The following is a 21,945-nucleotide window of genomic DNA, read 5'->3' as shown; positions in this document are numbered from 1 at the left end:
ATTATCATAGTTTTTGGTGATAGTAAGAAGTGAAATTATTTGAGTTTAGTCACCCACTAAACTTGGCAATAAAGGGCTATAATATAGATTATGGGTCTTATTTAAAAGGGTGAAGGCATAAATGTATTTTTAAATTTTTAACAAAAAAAAAGTTCTGTTGTATCTTAAATTTTCAAAACGTCTACACTTGAAAGTGAAATTATTAAATATTTTTTAATTTATATGAAATTTATTTTTTTTTTATATTTTTTCAAAAAATGTTTAATAGGTTTTTTTGTTAATTTTTTTTAAAGTTAAGGTTGTACTGAATTATTTTTAATAAAGTATGAGGATATATTTAATTTAAATTAAAAATATTTAATAATTTTATTTTTTAAAATAAAAATATTTAATAAAACGTTTTAAAAATTTATGGTGTCACAAAATATGAATATATTTATATCTTCATCCTATTTAAAATAAGAATGAGATTCATTGGAGCTTCATTTACATCTCTCTTTAGGGTTCAGGTTTTCTTCTGAGAGTGAATTTAACAGCTTAATTTACAGCTTAATTTGTAGACATATCTTGTCTGGTGATTGGAGGACTTTTTTTACTTTTTCTTTCCATGCTTGTTATCTTTTTCTAGAACTCTAATCCAAACATGTAAAATTAATACATAAAATATTATTAAATTCATGTCTATACTTTATACTTTATAGTTTTCCATTGTCAACGAAGAAAAAAAAAATGATATGAAATAAAAATAAAGAAATAATATTTTTTAAAAAAGTGAAAAAACTCAAAACACAAAAAATGAGTAGGTAAATAATATAGATCTTTTTTTTTGTAAATAATGTTTTTAATATAAAAAAATATTATTTAATATAAAATTAAATATAAATTTCATTATATTTTAAAAAAATTAAAAATTTTGAAATAGAAATGCGTTTTTAATATTTTTGTAATATTACGAAATTGTACTAAAATATTTTAGAAATTGTAAAAATCATTTAGATTTTTTTTTTTTTTTTTGTTTCTTGATATTTTAGTACATGAAATATTTCAGAAACACAAAAATGACAATTTTGAGATGTTTCCATATATCATAGTAAAATTACTCCTAGATATATTTAAAAATTTGAAATAGATAATCTAATGGTATATGAGATTTTAAGTTTAATTAGTTAAATATAACATTAATGTTGTATTTACTAATTTAATATATATATAAATTAATTTAATGATACTGGGATTCTGGAAGCAACCAATTGAGTCATCCCATTATGTCTCACAAATGACCCAATTATTTGGTAACTTTTATAATGACAGCGAGGACATTCGACTCTATTGAATTGATTAAATTAAATAGATTAAATTTATATTAAAAATTAAATCGAATTGACCATATAAATTTTCAAATCAAATTAATCGAAAAATATGATAAAATTGAAAAACTAAAATGCAAAATTAATTTTATTTTTAATATTTCGGTCAATTCAGTTATTTTATTTATTTTTAATAGAAAAATTGAATTAAATTAAAATAACTAAAGTTGTTAAAACTTAAAAATTAAAAGCAACTAATCTGCAGTTTAAATTGAATTGAATTAATAATTTTGATCGATTTAATTTAATTATTTTAATTTAATTGAAGTGCTGCTCACTAAGAGTGTGTTTAATTGTACATATTTATCATAAAAAAATGTGCAATTATTACACATATTTTTTATAAAAATAATTAAATTTTTTTAATTTTTTTATAAAAATTGTGTATTGTACGAGCATTTAAAGTTTATTTTCATATAATTCATTGTTCAAGAGGGTGAGGTGATTTTTATTTTTTAAGTAATTATTAACTAAAATTAAATTTTAAGTAATTTAATCAAATTCTAAAGGCTTGTTTGATTGGCCATATTTTTCATGAAAAATAGCTATTTTCCATGTAAATTATAGTTTTGGTGGTGTTTGATTAGCAATGTTTTTTAGGTAATTTCAATTCTCATTTTTGATCGCGTGACCCCCAATTCTCACTTTTGTTGGAAAATCAATTCTTAGGGGGGGCTGGGAAAAGAAATTCCAGGGAAGAAGAAGAAAAAAAGCTGAAGCACGAAGGAGAAGAAAAGGGGAAGTGCAGTCGCGAGGAGGAGGGGAAAGGCGATCGGCGATGGTAGCCATGGCTAGTGAAGATTGGCCATCGACGATGGGCAACGAAGATGACAGCAGCGACGATGGCGGTTGCAACTGGCGTTGGTGGCGATGGGGGGAGGCAGGGAGAAGAATTGGGTTTGGGAATGAGGGAGAAAGAGAGAGAGATGAGTAGCTTACCACGAAGGCAACGATGGTGGCGATGGGAAAAGGCTCCAGCAATGACGGCGATGGAAGAAGGCAACGATGGCGGTGGTGCTTGCTCCAGCGATGGCGGCCATGGGAGAAGGCGGCGATGCTTGCTCCAACGATGGCGGCCATGGGAGAAGGCAGCGATGGCGACGATGCTTGCTCCAGCGATGGCGACCATGGGAGAAAGTAGCGATGGCGGCGATGAGAAAAGACAGGGCAGCATGGTCTGGTGCTATTGGATCTCTCCGTTCTCCAGCGATGGCAGCGATGGAAAATGGCAGGGTGAAGAACTGGGTTTGGGAGGCAGGGGAGAGAGAGAGAGAGATAGAAGAAGGCAGGGAGAAGACATAGGTGGGTTTGGGGAGAAAATTATATAGAAAACAAAATTCAATCAAACACTTCTACTTCATAATTTTCATGTAAATAAATTCTAGGCAATTGATTGCCTATAACTTATTTTCTTTCTATGTAAATTCCATAGTTGCAATCAAACGGGCTTTAAGTGTTAGTTCCATTTGAGGGTGAATATACCTAGTCCCGGCCCTAGACTGGTGGGCCGACCTAGTCCCAACAAGGCCCTAGGCTGGTGGGCGAGGGTGAGCTGCCCGGGGGCTACAGTATCGGGCCCTATTGACAAATCTAGGAGACACGGGTGCTTAGTTTTGTAACTTGAACTGGGCTTTCCGTTACCTATCCCATGGGACATTAATTGAAAAGCGGCCCAAACTGTCCTTACAAGGCCCATATTCAACATACTCTCTTCAATCCACTCCATGTCGGCTTAATACCGTCGTAACGGCTCCATTTCTTCGCATGGAGGCTATAAATTGCGTCTCACTCGAATCTCAATCCGTTCGCATCCTGTTCTGCGACAGTTTCTCTTTCGTGCTCGATCGTCGTGTTTGTGCAGGGTGTACGCGTTCATGTGTAATTTATGTATCGATGGGAGAAATTAGGGTTTGTTTCTATTGAATCGCGAGCGCATAGAGAAGAGAGGGGGAGAGAGCCTCGATCACCGAGTGGTAGAACGATTGGATAAACGTCGCCATGGACAATTGTGTTCCTGGATCAATTGAGGATTCCAGGTTTCTGCCCCGCTTTCAACAGTGGTAACTCTTTGTTTAATTTTCGTTCTTCAAAGAAAAATTCAATGGTTTCAGTTCCTTGCTAGTCGTTGATTGGTAGTCAATTGGAGAAGGAAAGAAAGAGAGAATCCGAGTAGCCGGAAGGTAAGGCTTATATCGAAGAGTGATGAATATTTGACATTTTGAGGCCGTGCTCCTTGCCAATTTCTGAATGCAAGCGAGGGAATTCTGAAACTGTGTTGCGAACGTTTTATCTATTGATGGATAACTTTATATAACAATTTGATGAGGTTTTAGACTTGTTACCATATGCTTTAGCTTTTTGCTTTTCGATTAACATGTTAATAATGCCGTTTTTTTCCCTATTTGATTTAACTACTGTCATTTTTGTCGGTGTCCAGGTATATCGATCGTTGCAGGAGGCATGGGGTGCTACCTAACAGAACACTTCTCTCAGCTTTCTTCAGGGTTTGTCAGACTGTACTTTTCCCTTTTATTATCAACCATTTGTTATGGCTGTACAGCATATATTAGGGCATGCATAATGAGGCCTGTGTTGGTCTGAGTGGCCTGTCTCTATAAACTTAGCTGGATGTACTTCCTATTGACAAGAAGTGAGCGAAAAAGTTCCAGCCACAAAGTTGCTGCACTCTAAAGTTATTCTTTGGTTTGTTCGAAGACTATGCATATTGGTTGGTGATGGAATGCTATGCTAAGTTTGGATTTTCTGATTCTAGGAACTATGGCCCTCCAAAATAGTTTAATAGGTTGAAGATTGTGAAGAGGACCTTGGTTGGGTGAGGTGGGGATTCAATTATGTCCTTAAACAAAAAATATGAATGTAGTTGACAAATATAAAACTTTGACATAAAATATGATATTACTACGTGATACAAAATGCAATTGCAGCAATATTTAAATGAGGATAAAGACATAGCAAGAATAAGGTGAGTGATAAATGCTAGTGCAATAAATATATGCCCTTATGAGTACTAAGAGTAAATTATCAAATATATTTGAGATAAATCAGAAGAAGGAATTTTGTTTATATTTTTATATTTTTTTTCTTTTATGGTGAGGAATCCTCAACATAGTTTTATAGGACTTAACTCTGGAAATTAAAACACAGATGCCTCCAACTACCTGCAAATCATAGGTTTAATTAATTCTGGAGTTTGTTACCATCTGATGCAGGACAGTCTGCCATTCTGAATTTTACTGGCTGATTAGAGTCTTATTTGGAAATTTGTTGAAAAGGCTAGGGTTGTGATTGTAATGGGTTGGTTGGCAGTTTAGAGGTAAAACAAGGTTGAAAAGATGAATTTTAGGTGCTAAAAACAGGTCTCAAACTAGGTTTGCGAAAATAGGAACCTGAAATTGAAATATTAGAGTATCTTCTAGGCATCAACATCTGGGGTTCTGTAGGCATCACACCTAGGGTTAGAATTGCATAACACAATTCAAAGAAGGCATAAATGCTTAGTGAAAATTGCAACAATTATTCCATCTACTAATAAGTTCTAGTAATGCTATTTCTACTAGGGTTTGGAAAATCCTTTTCCTATTAAGAGACTAAACAAAAACTGAAGCTAGGTAAAAGACTCAACCATCGTAAATGTAAAAGACAATATGTAAAAGACTCAACCATCGTAAATGTCAGGACCCTAGGTTTTGAATTTAGGATTTCTAGTTGACAGTCATGAAAGAAGAAAGAAAGAGAGTGAGAAATGAGAAGATTTAGGGAGAAAACAGAGAGAAGATCAAAGGGAAATAGAGAATAGAAAGAAATGAGAGAAGTTAGGGAGAAAGTAGGGAGAAGAACATAGAATATATAGAGAGAAAATGAGAGAAACTTTCAATAATTTCTTGATTCTGAATAATATCGACATTGTGGTATAGTTTTATATATAAAGTTATCCAACAGTTTTACAGAGCGGTTACCACTACTCCACTACTTTTCCACTACTTCATAACTGTAAATAATACTCTACTTCAAATAACTATTCCTAATTCAATGTAATACACAATTACTATTATATCCTTAGGGTCGTGACAATTCCCCCCTCCTTGAGAGATTTCTTGTTCCCAAGAAATCTCAATAACTAGACCAATATTTCTTTATCCAATCCCTACTTTCACCATTTGATTCATCCTTCTTAGACTGTTCCTTCACCATATCTTTTTCCTCTTTTTCTTTATCCTTCTTGGCCTTTTCTTCTTCTCTCTTATGTTCCTTTTCTTTTGCTTTTCGTACAATTGTAAGATGTGATCCTCAAAGATCTCCTTGTCTAATCTCTCTTCTCCAATTGATTTGTATTTTGAAACAAAAGTTCTAGTGATTTCCTTGACCTTCATGCAATAAACACTCCATTGAGTTTTAGCAGTAAGTATTTTGTCAGCCACCTGCTCTTCCATCATCTTCCTAAACGAATCACGGTTCTGTCGTTTAGTCTGCATCAATTGTTCCATCTATATCCTCCTTTGCTCCTCCTGAGCTGTTTCCTTCTTCTTCTTTTGAAGATCCACCAAGTAGCTTTTGAACAAATCTTCATGCTTTACAGGTTGCTCTATCACCTTGAACCATTCATCTTCAATAGATTTCTCCTCCAATGTTGTCGCAGTGACTTTTTCGGCAACTGCCATTCCTTTATTGACATCTTGATTTGGCTGATCCAAGTCAGGTAATTCTTCAGCTATTTGCAAATTGGAGGCATTAGGCAGGATTCCAGCTCCTGCTGGAAACGGTTCTGTAGTGGAACTTGAAGGAAATTCCACTGGTAGACTGACTTGAAGCATCTTTGAAATCTCATTCAAAAAGTTGTCCAGCTTAGTGTTATTAAAGGCACGCTTATGTGCAAGGCACACCTAGGCACACCTTTAGTGCCTTGAATTCTCCCAAGTGGGCGCAGACCAGCCAGGCTCACCAGGCCCTTAGGCACAGCCTTGAGCTTAGGCGCGCCTAGCTTTTTTTAATTATTTTTAGGGTTTATATTTATTGTTTATTACTTTATTTAGTTTTTTTTACTGGTTAGGGTTAGTATTTATTGCTGTAACTTTTTTAAAAATTAACTATATCTAATAGAATTCTAATGGGAAAAGGAAACTTTTGAGATTCCAACAACAATAACAATTGTTTCAACTCCAAATTTGAAAATGAGTAAAAGGACTACTACTTCAAATACTCCAATTGAAATTGATGAAGATGGAGAGGGAGATGATGTGGAAGAAAAGGATATTGAAGATGACGCTTCTAATGATGAAAATATAGAAATGTTTGATCTTGATGATGAGGATGCTTTTTAGATTATTTAAAATGCATAATTAGTTATTTTTAATTAGAATTTTAAACCTATAAATTGTTTAAGATTAATTTGAGTTGACTTAAAGACTTTTAAATTGCATATTTTGGCATTTTTTATTGTTCTTTTTATTTCATATACATAATATATATATATATATGCCAATAATAGATTTTAAAATTTCTTACAAAATTTTTAACTTTTGTGATGTTTATATGTGGGTTGCTGAAATATGATGGGATGTACTTTGCTGAAATTTACAGGTATATAATTTGTTTTAATATTTTTTTTAGTTAGTATATGTTAAATTTTTTAATTTTCTTTATAACATGCTTGTGAATATGTTATTAAGAGTTAGGACCAATTGTATACCCTATTCTTTAAGTAGGACATATGTTTTTTTTTTTTTTTTAGTTAGCATGCACCTAGTATCCACTATGCATGCACCTCAGGCTCCAACATCCTTTGCCCCTTAGTGCTTCCTAGGCCTTTAACAACTCTGGTCTAGCTTTTGGCCAAAATTAGCAAAATCTTCCTTGATTCCTTTCTCTAATGTCTGTACACTTTCTCTTGTTGTAGCACTTTCTGCCATGTAGCTACTCACCTCCTCCTGAGTTTGCAGTAAGCCTAGTTCTAGATTGTCCATCCTTGCTTCCAATTGTTTCATCCGATTCCTTCTTCCATCTCCACTGCTTGCCTTTGAAATCGCCTAAATCTGCCTCTGAAATTGCGTCTAGGAATCGCTTGAATATATAGTCAAGAATCAACTGCTCTGATATCAAATTGTTAGGACTCTAGGTTTTGAATTTAGGATTTCTAGTTGACAGTCATGAAAGAAGAAAGAGAGGGAGAAATTAGAAGATTTAGGGAGAAAAAAACGAGAAGATAAGAGGGAAACAGAGAATAGAAAGAAATGAAAGAAGTTAGGGAGAAAGTAGGGAGAAGAACTGAGAATATATAGAGAGAAAATGAGAGAAACTTTCAATAATTTCTTGATTCTAAATAATATCGGCACTGTGGTATAGCTTTATATATAAAGCTATCAAACAATTTTACAGAGCAGTTACCACTACTCCAATATTTCTCCTCTACTTCATAACTATAAATAATACTCCACTACAAATAACTGCTCCTAATTCATGTAATATACAATTACTATTATATTCTTGGGGTCACGACAAAGTTACTCTCCCCATCTTTGTACAATAAAGGCATCTTTCACTATATATGTGGATATATGTGTTTTCTAGTATAATCAAAATGTAAGTGAAGTTGGCTTCATTACCCTTTAAAAAACTTATTCATCATAAAACATTCAGCCATATGGAAAAAAATATAGGTTGAGTTATTTTTATGACCTACTGCTTGTTGTTCTTCCCAAGTTGGTGACGCATTTGAGTCGATGTCAAGCCATAGAGGTTTCTTCTAGAACAAGGCTTATGTTCCAACTTTGAATTTTATATACTACAACATTTCTTTTTCATCTTGAGATTGGTTATTCTTTTGGTTGTTATAGAAGATAACATTACTTGAAAAGTTAAACAACAATATATGAAGCCTTAATCCCACTATATGAGGTTGGTTACATGAATTCTAGCTTGTTTTTGTTTGTCATTTATGTCCATAGTTGTCAAAGGCGCTAGGCACACTAAGTCTCAAATTAGTACTTGAGGCCTAGGTGAGGGGCACAAGGCAAAGTGCGAGCCTCAAACACATGAAGCACACATTTATTCAAAATGTTTACACAATACTTATACACTATTGTTTTCAATATGTACCTATAAGGAGATAGATGCAAACTCATAAAATCATAAATGACCAATGACCAACCTTGTAAGAACAACTAATATTATTGTAGAAAAACAATTTGTTTATTTTGCAATTAGTTTCTTCTAACTACAAAAGAGATTAGAGAAAAGAAAAAATTATATCAGAACACATTGCAAAAAAACAATTATAGGAAAACAATTAGTTTCTTCTAATTTCTTTTGCAATTAGAAGAAAGAAAAACAATTATAGCAAAACACACAAGAAAAACAATTACAGAAAAAACAATTAGTTTCTACTGCGATTAGTTTTTTCTAAATTGCAAAAAAAATTAGAGAGAGAGAGCACACAATAAACATTTGTTTCTTAGCAAGAAATTGGAAGAAAGAAAAAAAAAAGAGTATAATGCATAGCGAAAAAACAATTACAACAAATAATTAGTTTCTTTTAAATTGCAAAAGAAATTATAAGAAAGAAGAAAAAAAACATAATATAGACGTGAGTAGTTCTCCAGTGAGTGAACATCACTACCAAAGGATCCCAACGGTGAATGTGGGATTTGATAGACCTCTAGCTTACACCGCTAGGTTCACCTCTCATTGATATACAAGAATACGCAACCAAATTAATAAGAAATAAGATCTAAGAAATAGGGTTTTAATATACATATATACAAGCCATGCACCTCATATGCCTTGAGTGTTGCTTGAGGTGCGCACCTTGTGTGCCTAGGCAATGCCTCAAGCATGGCGCAGGCCTCAGTGGTGATGAGGTGCACAGAGCTGCGCTGGTGTGTGCCTTGCACCTAGGCACACCTTTGACAATTATTTTTCCGTCTATAGCCTTATTCTTTGCAAGGCCTTTATAACTAACATTATACCTAAGTATCTCTTAACAAATTGATGCAATATGGGAGCAGGGATCAGCAGAAACAAGTGTAAAAATTGGGCAAAAATAATGTAAGATCAATTTAGGAACAGTGATCTTAAAATTAGGGTTTAGCTAATCCTTAAGTTGAAATAGAATAAAAAATGTGCCTACAAAGTCTCTTAAAAGACTATTTATACTAAGGTTACAGCTATAGTAGATCTTAATCCTTGATCACAAAGGAGTCCATCTGATCTTAGGAATCTATCTATTTTAAAAGTCACATGCTAGTCATGTGACTACTAATAAAAAAAATACTAAGAACCAAAAAAAAAAAAAAACTACTCGTGCATCACAAATTTTTCTTGATCTTTCTCTACCTCATCTTTTAGATATTTATTCCATTCCATCCACTTGTCACGACCAGGATCAGTTGGGTAATTTATTTTTGCAGCTGATTATTTTATTTTGCAGGAGGAGTTAGTTATTAATTGTATTTTTAGGTTATTATCAGTTATAGAGTGATTTAGGAGGTTATGGAGTGTTTTAGGAGCAATTATTGGTAGTGGGGGAGTGGTAACTGCTCTGTAATAGCTTTATGTATTAAGCTATAGCCCTCATTATGGGAATAGGAATGATCAAAATTACAGTTCTTACTTTCTCTCGAGTTCTTACTGTTTCTCCCTTATTTCTGTAGGTTTTCTCCTTATTATTCTGTCTATTTCTCCCCCCACTTCTTCCTATGTCTCCCTCAATTTCAATTCAATCTTAAAAGAAAACATTAGTTAGGACTAGGGTTCTGACAATTGGTATCAAAGCAGTTTGGTTTTTGGTTGGATCTAGGTGTTTTCTATCAAGACTCTGAAGGCAAGCAGAACAAGGTGGTTTCTGGAAGCAGTTTCAGAGGCAATTACTGATTATTGGAAGCAGTTACAGTTGCTGTTCAGAGTGAAGTTAAAAGGATTCGACTAAGGAAGTGGCATAAGAGACCCATGCAAAGCACATGGAGGCGAGGTTGGATGCCATGGAGTTGGGTTGGCAGCAGATTCAAGAGAAAATGGGTCGTTGTTGGGAAGAGAATATGACCACTAGAGATATTGTGCAGTCATTGGAGAAAACATTCGAAAAAGGTTTTGCTAACATCAACCAAAAGTTGGACGACTTATTGGATTTGATTTCAATTAAGTTTCAGGTCAGTATACCAATGGATCTTTATTCAAGATTTACTGCAGAACCGATTCCAGCCTACCTAAGACCTCCGATTTGCAAGAAGTGGATAAATTACCGGCAATAAATCAGGCAATTCAAAATGCCAGGAGAGAAATAGAGGTTGCTGGACAAGTCAATGGGACACCATTGGAGGAGAAATCTGTGGAAGATGAACCTTAGGTGTACGCCAGCAAACAGGAAGCAAAATATGCTTTTAAGGCATGGTTGGAGTCTGTAAATGTTGAATCCAACTGGACTTAAAAGTCAAGGAGGGTGCAGAAGGAACTATTGAAGCCAACTGTACAAGAGAACCTTGATGTGTTTCAAAAGATGATGGAAGATCATGAGGCTGCCATAATACTTACTGCTAAAACTAACTGGCATGATTGCTACATGAAGATCAAGGATTCTACACCCTACAATCTAAGGATGAATCAGGTAGTGAAAGAAGGGATCGGATGAAGAAATATTGGTCTAGTTACTAAGATTTCTTGGGGACAAGAAATCTTTTAAGGGGAAGAGAATGTAACGACCAAGATCAGTTGGGTAATTTATTTTTGTAGCAGATTATTATCAGTTATGAAGTGATTTAGGAGGTTATAGAGTGTTTTAGGAGCAGTTATTGGTAGTGGGGGAGTGGTAACTACTATGTAATAGCTTTGTATATTATAGCCCTCATTACGGGAATAGGAATGATCAGAGTTAAAGTTCTTACTTTCTCTCGAGTTCTTACTGTTTCTTCCTTATTTCTATCAGCTTTCTCCCTATTATTCTGTCTGTTTCTCCCCCCACTTCTTCCTATTTCTCCCTCAATTTCAATTCAATCTTCAAAGAAAACATTAGTTAGGACTAGGGTCCTAACACCACTCTCTTCATAGGAGCCACAAAAGAGATTCTTTAGGCTATCAATGACTTGTGCATTATAACATTTTCTATCCTGAAATGGATTTTTTTTAAAGAACTCAAAATCCTTCGGACACGAATATTGTCATAAGTGAAGTTGTCTACTGACAAAAAATCAATAATAGATTGATGAGTAAATTTCCCCTAGTCTCCATGTGGTTTTAAAGTATCCTTGGAGGTTCCAGTAATTTTCTTTTTCAAACAGCATTAGTTTGAGGGAGCGAGGGAGGCGAAGATGAGACACCAGAAACAAAAAAAGGATCAAAAAAAGAGGGGAAGATCCTAATCTGAAATCAAGGGGCCTTACATGTGTGTATATGCAATCATGATTGATGAGTCTTCTCAAAATCTAAAAACTTCCTGCAAGTCAAAGGTTGAAGAAAAACAAGCAATATATTGAGACTCACCGGAATTAAACCTTGGGGGGTTTGGGGGCAACTTACCTTAGATTAATCCATGAAAGAAAATTGTTAATGAAAGCGGTCACGGGATAGCAGTAAAGAGTTAATGACTAGAAAGCAAGGGCACTTTACTAATAGTTAACACACATATTCTTATGCAACATGCAATGTAAATGTGTTGGATATGCTGTCTAGAGTGTCTGATATATTATTTGTTGGACACATTGCTAGTATTTGGATATGTTATTTATAGAGTTGGAAAGAAGTGTTTGTTTTGTCCTCAATGAAGTTTATCATTTCTTATGGCATTAAATTATTACATGAATGATATGTTTATATTTGAAGTATGAAAATTGTGGCTTCTTAATTTTTGATTTTGTTATATTGCACTTTCATTATATTTACATAGAATTTATATTATATAAATATTAAATATATATTTTTAGCTTGTCACAAAGTGTATGTGCCTGATATTTTTTTTCGAATTCACCGTGCCTGGGTGCCCATATGATGTTTTATTTTGCTGCAAGTATGTCCTTTGTATCTTAAAGAAAACCCATCCATCCTATAGCATCTCATCTTAATAAGTAATTTTTATCCTCTTTAGGCCTCCCATCTCTTGTGTACTTTGGTGTTGCTAGTTCTAAATATTCCAAAAAAAAAAAAAATGAAGACCTCCACTTTTTAACTCCCTAACTTTTAAGCACAAGTAAAAGAAAAAGGATTTCTGTATTGTGGTTCTAAGATGATGTTTTGTTTATTTTTAATCAGGCTGCAGTTAGGAAAGCCCGCCACCAGCTTTGTAGACTTGTGGTTTTCTTGGATGACCTGAAAGATGCTGATTTTCTTCCACTTCTTGATATATTTCTGGAAATTGACTCTTCTGAGATTGATGAAGTTGATATACTTCATGAGTCATCATGTAACCTGAATGGGGAGCGTGTTTTATTGTTGTTACGTGCAATCAAACAAAAACTTCGAGTTGTTGATCTCTTGGATTTGCCCTTTGGAAAGGACTTTTTGGGGTATGTACTGATGCTTTTAGTTGGATATCCCTAGATTGAGTCATTACATTTTATTACCTTTTTGGTGCTAAAAAGTATGGTCTTGGTATTTACAGTTACTTCGGGTGGCAATTAATAATTTTAATTGCTGAAAAAAAGGTTCTAATGTTTCTATCATTTAGCACTTAACAGTATTGATTCATGTCTTCAAATGTCAGTGAGAATGAAATAGAATGATTAGTTGTTATTAACCTTACAGCAGCCAAGCCAACAAAGTAGCCGATCCATGTGCACTAGAGGTGTCCTAAAACTAAGAAAGTCTCCTTATCTAGTTGATTTGCTGTTTTTTCCTAAAACTAAATAAATTAGTTTCCTATTAGTTGATTCTCCTCATTTGGGTATTTCCTAAAACTAAATAGGAATAGTTAGTTTCCTATTTAGTTTATTCTCCTTATTGGGTTTATTTCCTAAATTGTTGGTCAGGGTTATTATAAATACCCTCTAGTTTGTTAAAGTTTGGTAAGCAATAAGAATTCTTTTCCAGTACTTGGTGCAAGAGATCATGGGGTTCTTTCTAATGAGCCCTAAGTTTCACCATAGGTAGGAAGGGGAGAAGAACTAATAAGGCATCTCCTTCTTGCAAGGAAATAGCTACTGCCCTCATTAATTGCCCTTGGACTTGATCCCTTAACATCAGTCCTGCTTTTTAGTGGGAAAATCTTTTGATAATTTGCTATTTTTAGAACTCTCAATTTGGTGGCTGTTGAGAATCCCACATCGTCTCCACAAGGGAGACCTGAGCTATATATAAGGAGGAAGATCCCTCCACTTGTTAAGTTAGCTTTTCAGGTTGGAGTTCTATCTCTAACTTCTCACATGGTATCAGAGTTAACCCTTGGTTGTCGTGGTCATGGACTAGTACCTTGCCCGATCACCTGGGCATGTATCAGTTACTGGAGAAGTTTCGACGTGGGGGGGAGTGTTGAGAATCCCACATCGCCTTCATAAGGGAGACCTGGGCTATATATAAGGAGGAGGATCCCTCCACCTGTTAAGTTAGCTTTTCAGGTTGGAGTTCTATCTCTAACTTCTCACAGTGGCAATGAAAAATGTATCAGGTTGTAATTTCTCATGGTCTCAAGAGGTATATGTGTCATAGTCCGTCGGCTAAGGGAGGGTATTCGGGTAATAACAGAAGAGTAGTTAGGATGATGGCACTATTGTAATAAGAGAGTAGAAGTTGTTACAATTCTGTTAACCTTAGGACTCTTAGATTACACCCTTAGGCGAGAAAACCCTCACATAAACCCTCTTAAACATTCTCGGATGCAATGTAAATGTAAGAACATAAAACTGAACAACAGAAAAGAAAATAACTGAATTTAAAAGATCAAACCAAACAGCATTAGGCGCAGATTTATCCTGGTTCGAAATGCCTTTGGCAATCCTACATCCAGCCTTCAAACACCCACCAAGAGCAGCCTTTATTTCCAGACAGAAGATCAGTACAAAATCCAAGCTCTCTCTCAACCCTATCGCTCAAGTACAACCCTTATTCACTCCAAGAAAACTCAAGAACACAATACACATGCCTCACTTTCTCTAGAACAAAGAATACTCACAATAGAAATAGAGAACTTGACAAGAGAGAGGAGTTATTAGACTGCTACCTTGCCCTCTTATTTATAGAGGAGGCAAACACACTTAGGCAACTAACTAACTTGGGGAAATTACATATTAACCCCAACAAAATGTACTAATTACACTTAACCCCTAGCTGCCTAATTTCTTCATCCAAAACTACTCTTTTATACTCCTTCCGGTTCTACTATCTTCTAGGACAAAACTTGAGGCAAACTTCAACAAATTCAAATGTAAAACCAAATGGTGGCGCCAAGGCTGGCTATATAAGCCAGGGCCGTGGCCTAATTGAGGAATGAATGAGTAAATACAGATTCATTTTCCCTCCCAATTCTATTTCGGTTTCTTTCCCTCTCAGTTTTCTCCCTCTATTCTCTCGACTGTACTTCAATTCTCCGCAATTCTCCATTGAATTGCTGAGAATTCCTTGTCAGAAAATAGAGTTCTGACAATTTGGTATCAGAGTAATTCTTGGGCGATTGGATTGGGCCATGGCAGATGGAACAAGGATGAAATAGATGGAGGCACATCTCCAACAAGTATCGTTCACCGTTTTCGAAATGCAGAATAGGATGGAGACACTGGAAAATGTAGTGGAACGGAGGATCGATAGAGCAGTTAATGTGTGGCGCGAGGAGAGTAGAGTGCAAACCACACGTCTGGAGGATCAGATGCGGGAGCATACTCAGGCTCTCCGAGACCAAATGCTGATCAGGGGGATCTCACCTAAGTTTCCTCCAAGAGGACAGTCGAAACCAATTCTCAATGATCAGGGGGGGTCATTTAAGATCAAAGGAATCTGCGGACATAGCAATTGAGCAACCGATGTCGAAGGCAAACGGAGGAACGAGGAGACAAGGCACTACAAACAGATCAAATCCGATCGGTTTGATGATGCCTAAGATGGAGATTCCTCTATTTGAAGGCAACAATCCTCAATGGTGGATGAGACGATGCAAGAAGGTTTTTAGCTTATACAATGTGGCTGAGCAACAGAGGGTGTCGTTAGCAACAACTTACTTGAATGATGTGAGCAACGCTTGGTACCAAAGCTGGAGGGGTGGACAAGAGGAATGCCGGTGGGAAGAATTTGCGAAAGGACTGTGTGGAAGATTCGGGGAAAAAGGTATGACGAACATTGTAAAGGAGTTTAATAAGCTCCGACAAAGGGGATCAGTGCAAGCTTATCAACAGAGGTTTGAAGAATTGAAGGCTCTCATGTTGATCTCGAACCCAACTCTCACTGAGGGACACTTTGTCTCAAGCTTCATCAGTGACTTGAACAAAGAGATCCGACCTACCGTAAAAATGTTTCGACCCCTGACTGTCCAACAGGCCATGGAGTGTGCTCGACTACAGGAGATGATGGTGTAGAAGCACTGGCCCGCAAGCAAAAAGGGGTGAATAGAGGTTGGCAAATGATGCCTCCACAACAAAACAATCGAGGGGGCACCAAGGAAGGAGGAGTTTGGGGATAGAGCAGCAAGGGATTGGCTATATCCGCACCCCCTCAATCAACAGTGGGGAATTTGAGAGAACAGAGGAGACTGGTCGGCCTATGCTTTCGTTGTGGGGACAAGTATACAATTGGCCACCAATGTAAACGACAACTACTGCTATTGGAAGGAACGGAGGAAGAAGGTGAGGAGGACGAAGAGGAAGGTTATCAGGAGGAGGAAGGAGGAGAGGAGAAGGTGGAAATCTCCTTACATGCTCTCAGGGGCGTTACCACCAACAAGATCATTAAGGTGGAAGGCAAGGCAAGGAGAAATAGCCTGATGATCCTCATAGATAGTGGGAGCACTCATAGCTTCCTAGACGAAGCTATTGCCAGGAAACTAAAATGCAGCCTCGCAGGAACACATCCCCTATCAGTCACAGTGGCTAACGGACAAAAGGTGTTGTGCAAATCCGCTTGTGTGGGCTTTTGTTGGCAAATGCAGGGGGAGGAATTTGAGGCTGATATGCGCCTGCTCAAATTAGGAGGGTGTGATATGATTTTAGGCGTGGATTGGATGAGGGAAGTTAGTCCCATCTGTTTTGATTTCAATAAGATGGAGGTCACATTTGAAAAGGGAGGTAAGAGGATGACCCTCATGGGTAATGCCAAAGTAGGGACCTACCATATGATTACATGTAAGAAGCTGCACAAATTGCTTAAGAACAAATGGGGCAAGGTGGCACAACTATTCTCAATACAGACCTGGGAAGTGGAGGAAGACAACGGCCGAGGAGAGCCATCATCATTACATTCTACAGAGGCAACTCATACTTCTTGGGAGGTAATTGAACTAGACTTACTTAATTTACTTCTAGTTGAGTTTGGGGACTTGTTTGAGGAACCAAAGGCTCTACCACCCCCAAGACCTATAGACCATACCATTAATTTGAAGCCTAATGTCGAACCAGTCAACCTCCGATCCTACCGATATCCTCCAAAACAAAAAGTAGAAATAGAAAGGATGGCTAGAGAGATGTTACACTCCTTTACCATTCGACCCAGCACCAGCCCCTGTGCATCACCTTTGCTTTTAGTTAAGAAAAAAGATGGTAGTTGGAGATTTTGCATTGATTATCACCAACTCAACTCCCTTACCATTAAAAACAAATTTCCTATACCTATTATCGAAGATCTGTTGGATGAACTACATGGGGCCAAGGTTTTTTCTAAACTTGACCTCCAATCCGGATATCATCAAATTCGCATGCACCCCAATGATAGACATAAAACCGCCTTTAGAACCCATCAAGGGCACTACGAATTTTTGGTAATGCCTTTCGGATTAACCAATGCGCTAGCCACCTTCCAAGCCCTCAGGAACCAAATATTTGAACCATATCTCCGACAATTCATCTTAGTATTCTTTGATGACATCCTTGTGTACAGTCCTACCATAACGCAGCATCTAGAGCACTTACGGCTTACTCTACAAGTCCTCAGGCCCAACAAGTTGTACATTAAGAAGTCTAAGTATGCCTTCGCACAATCCCAAGTTGAACTAAGCCATATCATCTTAGGTGCAAGAGTAAGTACTGATCTTGGAAAAGTTGCAGCAATGCTTGCTTGGCCGCGACCTACCAGTGCCAAGGCCTTGAGGGGATTCTTGGGCCTTATGGGGTACTATAGGCAATTTGTGAAGGATTATGGCCTAATTAGTAAGCCTTTGACGGAATTACTTAAAAAGGATGGGTTTCACTGGGACACTAGAGCGGAAGAAGCCTTCGACAAACTGAAAGTGGCTATGAGTAAGGTGCCCACGCTGGGTCTTCCGGATTTCAGCCAACCCTTTGTTCTAGAGACGGATGCGAGTGATTTTGGTGTGGGAGCAGTATTGACACAAGGAGGCCGTCCCCTAGCCTTCATCAGCCAAGCCTTAGCTCCCAAACATTCGGGTCTAAGCGTTTATGACAAGGAACTCTTGGTTGTCCTAATAGCAGTGGAGAAATGGAGACACTACTTAGAAGGGGGAAGATTTATCATAAAAACAGATCACAAAAGCCTTAAATTCTTGCTGCAACAAAAACTTCACACCCATCTTCAGAGGAAAGGGATGTCGAAGTTAATGGGGCTTGATTACATAATTCAATACCGAAGGGGATACAAAAATAAAGCTATAGATGCGTTGTCAAGGTGTTTGGAAGAAGGGGGAGCAGCAGCTATTATTGCCTTAACACCCGACTGGTTCCTGGAAGTAACCTCCAGCTATGACCAAGGTGAGTGGGTAAAGCAGTTGCTGGAGCAGCTCACCATTGACCCTAATAGTAGACCGGGTTTTACTCTCAAAAATGGAATGATCAGACATAAAGATAGGCTGGTAATTAGAGAAGATGAACCTTTAAGGAGGAGAGTGCTAAGGGCTCTCCATGACTCTCCTGTGGGTGGCCATTCAGGGGAGCTAAATACCTACAACCGGGTGAAGCAAGTCTTTTACTGGCCGGGACTCAAGAAAACGGTAAAGGAATATGTCAAGGTATGTGACATTTGCAGCAGATGCAAACATGAAAACATACACCCTCCGGGACTCTTGCAACCTCTACCGATACCTGAGCAAGCTTGGACCAATATCAATATGGATTTTATAGAAGGTTTGCCAAAATTGGAAGGGAAAGATTGTGTGCTCGTGATGGTTGATAGGTTCACCAAATATGCTCACTTCATTAGCTTAACTCATCTGTTTACTGCTCAAGAAGTGGCCAGATTATTTCTTGACCAGGTAAGTAAGTTACACGGTATGCCTTAGGTGATTGTTTCCGATTGAGATAAGATCTTTACCAGCTTGCTATGGAAGGAGCTCATGCGGTCCTTGGGAACACAGCTCCACATGTCTTCCTCTTATCACCCCGAAACAAATGGGCAAACCGAAAGAGTAAATCAATGCGTAGAAACCTATCTCAGGTGTGTTTGTTTAATGTATCCTACAGGGTGGCATACATGGCTCTCTCTCGTACAATGGTGGTACAACACCAGTTATCACTCCTCCCTGAAAAGGACCCCATTTGAAGCACTCTTCGGGTACCAACCACCGATTCTGCCCTTAGGGGAAAAGAGCCATAATCCCGTGACCACAGTGGATGATTACCTTGCCCAAAGACAACAAATGTTACAAACACTCAAGTAGGAGTTAACTGGAGCACATAACCGGATGAAACAGTTTGGGGATAAAAACAAGAGTGAGAAGGCGTTTGAGGTGGGGAACAGAGTATATTTGAAGCTACAACCAGTACAATTGAAGACCATAGCGCCCCACAAAGTAAACAAACTCAGCCCAAAGTTTTATGGCCCTTACGAAGTAATTAGAAAGGTGGGTAAGGCTGCATACAAGTTACAGCTTTCGGGGGAGTCTTTTATTCCCCCGGTATTTCATGTGTCCCTTCTAAAACCTTCCCATGGCAATAATCCAGTGAGTCCTACCCTACCTCGCACAGCCCAGAGTAGCCAGCAAGAGGCAGAACCTACAACAATTGTTGGAAGGAGAATCATCTACAAACATTGAGCTCCCATCACATAGGTGTTGGTTTGTTGGTCAAACCTCCACCTCGAGAATAATACATGGGAGTATTTGCCGGATCTGCTTCAGCAGTTTCCCTGGGCCGCCGGCTTACTCTAACCTACTTGAGGACAAGTAGAGTCTCTAACCGGGGGCAGTTGTCATAATCTGTTGGCTAAGGGAGGGTATTCAGGTAATAACAGAAGAGTAGTTAGGATGATGGCACTATTATAATAGGAGAGTAGAAGTTGTTACAATTCAAATGTAAAACCAAATTGTGGCGCCAAGGTTGGCTATATAAGCTAGGGCCGCGGCTTAATTGAGGAATGAATGAGTAAATACAGATTCATTTTCCCTCCCAATTCTATTTCGGTTTCTTTCCCTCTCAGTTCTCTCCCTCTATTCTCTCGACTGTACTTCAATTCTCCACAATTCTCCATTGAATTGCTGAGAATTCCTTGTCAGAAAACAGAGTTCTGACAATATGTCGCATTGGCTTCTTTGTTAGGAACGTTAACGTAACTAGTGGATCGAGGCTCTTGATATTTTTCATCTTTGATATTGTTGTTGCACGGTTACAACAATAAAATTGTAGATGGGAAATTGCTGATGGATGACCCACGTATGGCTTATCTGAGCGATGGATGACTCACTCGGGGGATGGATGACTCTCTCGGGGGAGCAACAACGATAGATGACCTGTTGGAAAGAAAATCGGTTAGGGGCGCGGGTGAGAATCCCGGCGTAGACCCTCCGATGCTTAAGTTAGACTCTCATAGAAATGAAATGCTTGAAGACAAAAGGTAAGTATGAGAGTGAGAGATTGCATACCGAATGAGGGGAAGAGACCCCCTATTTTACAGCGATGAGAGGGGCATCCATGTGTCGAGTGGCCTGTTCTGTTTGGCAAGAATCTTGGAGGGGCTTTGACCGAGTCACGCGGGGGTAGTTTTAATCGAATCTCTTGGAGTTGTTGGCGCGAGAGTGCTACTTTGGATGACCCACTTGGGAGTGTGCGCAAGTGTGGGCAATAACATGGGTGCGGGCGCAAAGGGTTGTGCACGCGAGGGCGCACGGGGCCATGCGTGCGGGGTCGTACGCGTAGACTTGCTGTGGGTGGCCCCACGCGCTAAGGCGGGACACCCCGAGTGGCAGTCACTCGGGGATGCCTTACCCTCGAGTGCCCCCACTTGGGGGCGGGGCTTTGCATGAGGGTGCCCCCCACTAGTCTACCGCGTGGTGCGCGGCCAAGCGTGGGGGGCCGCGCCTTGTCCTCGCCTGCCAAGTGGCACTTGGGGGTGCACCCTTCTGCCACCCCCGAGTAACCCCCACTCGGGTGGCAGCCCCCCGGGTGGCCTGGGGCCACCCATGGCTAGCTTGCCACGTGGCGCTTCCTCGGGCTGCCACGTGGCATTTCTTCCTCTTTACTATTTTTTATGGAAAATGCTATTGGTACATCATTGTGTACACCTTAAGCTACATAATGATGTACCAATGTCTAAAATGCACTCACCCAAGATGGTGAGGCACAGTGAGGCGAGGGGTATTTGTGTCATTTATGTGTCTTGTGTAGCCTAAAATGTACATAAATGATGTACAAATAGCATGACCCATTTTTTATTTAGTTCAATATTTTTTCAAACATAACAATTGCTCCCTACTCTTTCTGTCAGGTGCCCTAGGAGGAAGAGTATTTCGCTTGCACTGACCCTATTTTCAAGAGGTCATTTTAAGTAAACTTTTTTGTATCCATCTTCACATCTCTCGTAGTTATCTTTTCCCACAATGTCTCCTAGGGACCATTATAAAAGGAAACCTTGGCCCTTCATTTGACCATTGCTCTAACCACTCTCCTATAAGAACTCTCTTGGCATTCCAAATTTCTACACGGTATACTTCCTCATCCATGGTCTTGTGTCACCCCTGACAGACCTTCATCCATAGGGACTTCTTGATATCTTCACCCCCTAGTGACTTCACCCATAGTTGTCATTAGCGGTCCTACCCCGGGTGACCCTCATTTATGATGCATTCGTTGGTCGTTACCTTCTGTGACCCTCATCCATGGGTCTCTTCGTCAGCCTCACCACTGCGTGACCCTCATCCATGGGTCTCAACTTGACCATTGCATGACCCTTATCTATGGGTCTCAACCTTACCCTTGCGTGACCCTCATCCATGGGTCTCATCATCAGCTTTACATTTGTGTGACCCCATCCATAAGAGCTCTAGTCCACCTGACGCATGCGTGCTTGTCTTTTTGTTTTGGGATTTGAGCGCTCGACATGGGCCGTTTTAAGAATGCTATACCCCCTCCGCCTTCTGCTCCCAGTGTATATATATCTCTTTTATGACGATCCTCGGTGAAGGAGAGGGAACTAGTCGGGATCCAGTCTCGTTTACAAATTCCCATCGACCACCATATTAGGCTCCCTACGCTTGAGGAGACAAGTACTACCCTGG

General features: G+C 38.5%; 1 protein-coding gene across 9 annotated transcripts in view; it reads left to right on the top strand.

Moving 5' to 3' along the window:
- Nucleotides 1–3,104: 3,104 nt before the first annotated feature.
- LOC127802054 (protein DWD HYPERSENSITIVE TO UV-B 1) overlaps nt 3,105–21,945 on the top strand; it is a 60,820-nt gene continuing 41,979 nt past the window's right edge. For 5 of the 9 annotated variants that reach the window (XM_052337709.1, XM_052337711.1, XM_052337707.1 and 2 more), the window contains exons 1-3: nt 3,105–3,427; nt 3,805–3,871; nt 12,621–12,874. In XM_052337709.1, coding sequence (XP_052193669.1) covers nt 3,366–3,427; nt 3,805–3,871; nt 12,621–12,874 — 383 coding nt within the window. In that variant the 5' untranslated portion in view covers nt 3,105–3,365. The other 4 variants (XM_052337708.1, XM_052337712.1, XM_052337713.1 and 1 more) reach the window with 4 other exon arrangements.

Source organism: Diospyros lotus, chromosome 5 (assembly GCF_014633365.1).
Source record: "Diospyros lotus cultivar Yz01 chromosome 5, ASM1463336v1, whole genome shotgun sequence".
In the NCBI taxonomy this organism is placed as follows: Eukaryota; Viridiplantae; Streptophyta; class Magnoliopsida; order Ericales; family Ebenaceae; genus Diospyros; species Diospyros lotus.
Note: the sequence above shows the minus strand (reverse complement) of the source record. Positions and strands in the feature narration are given on the sequence as shown.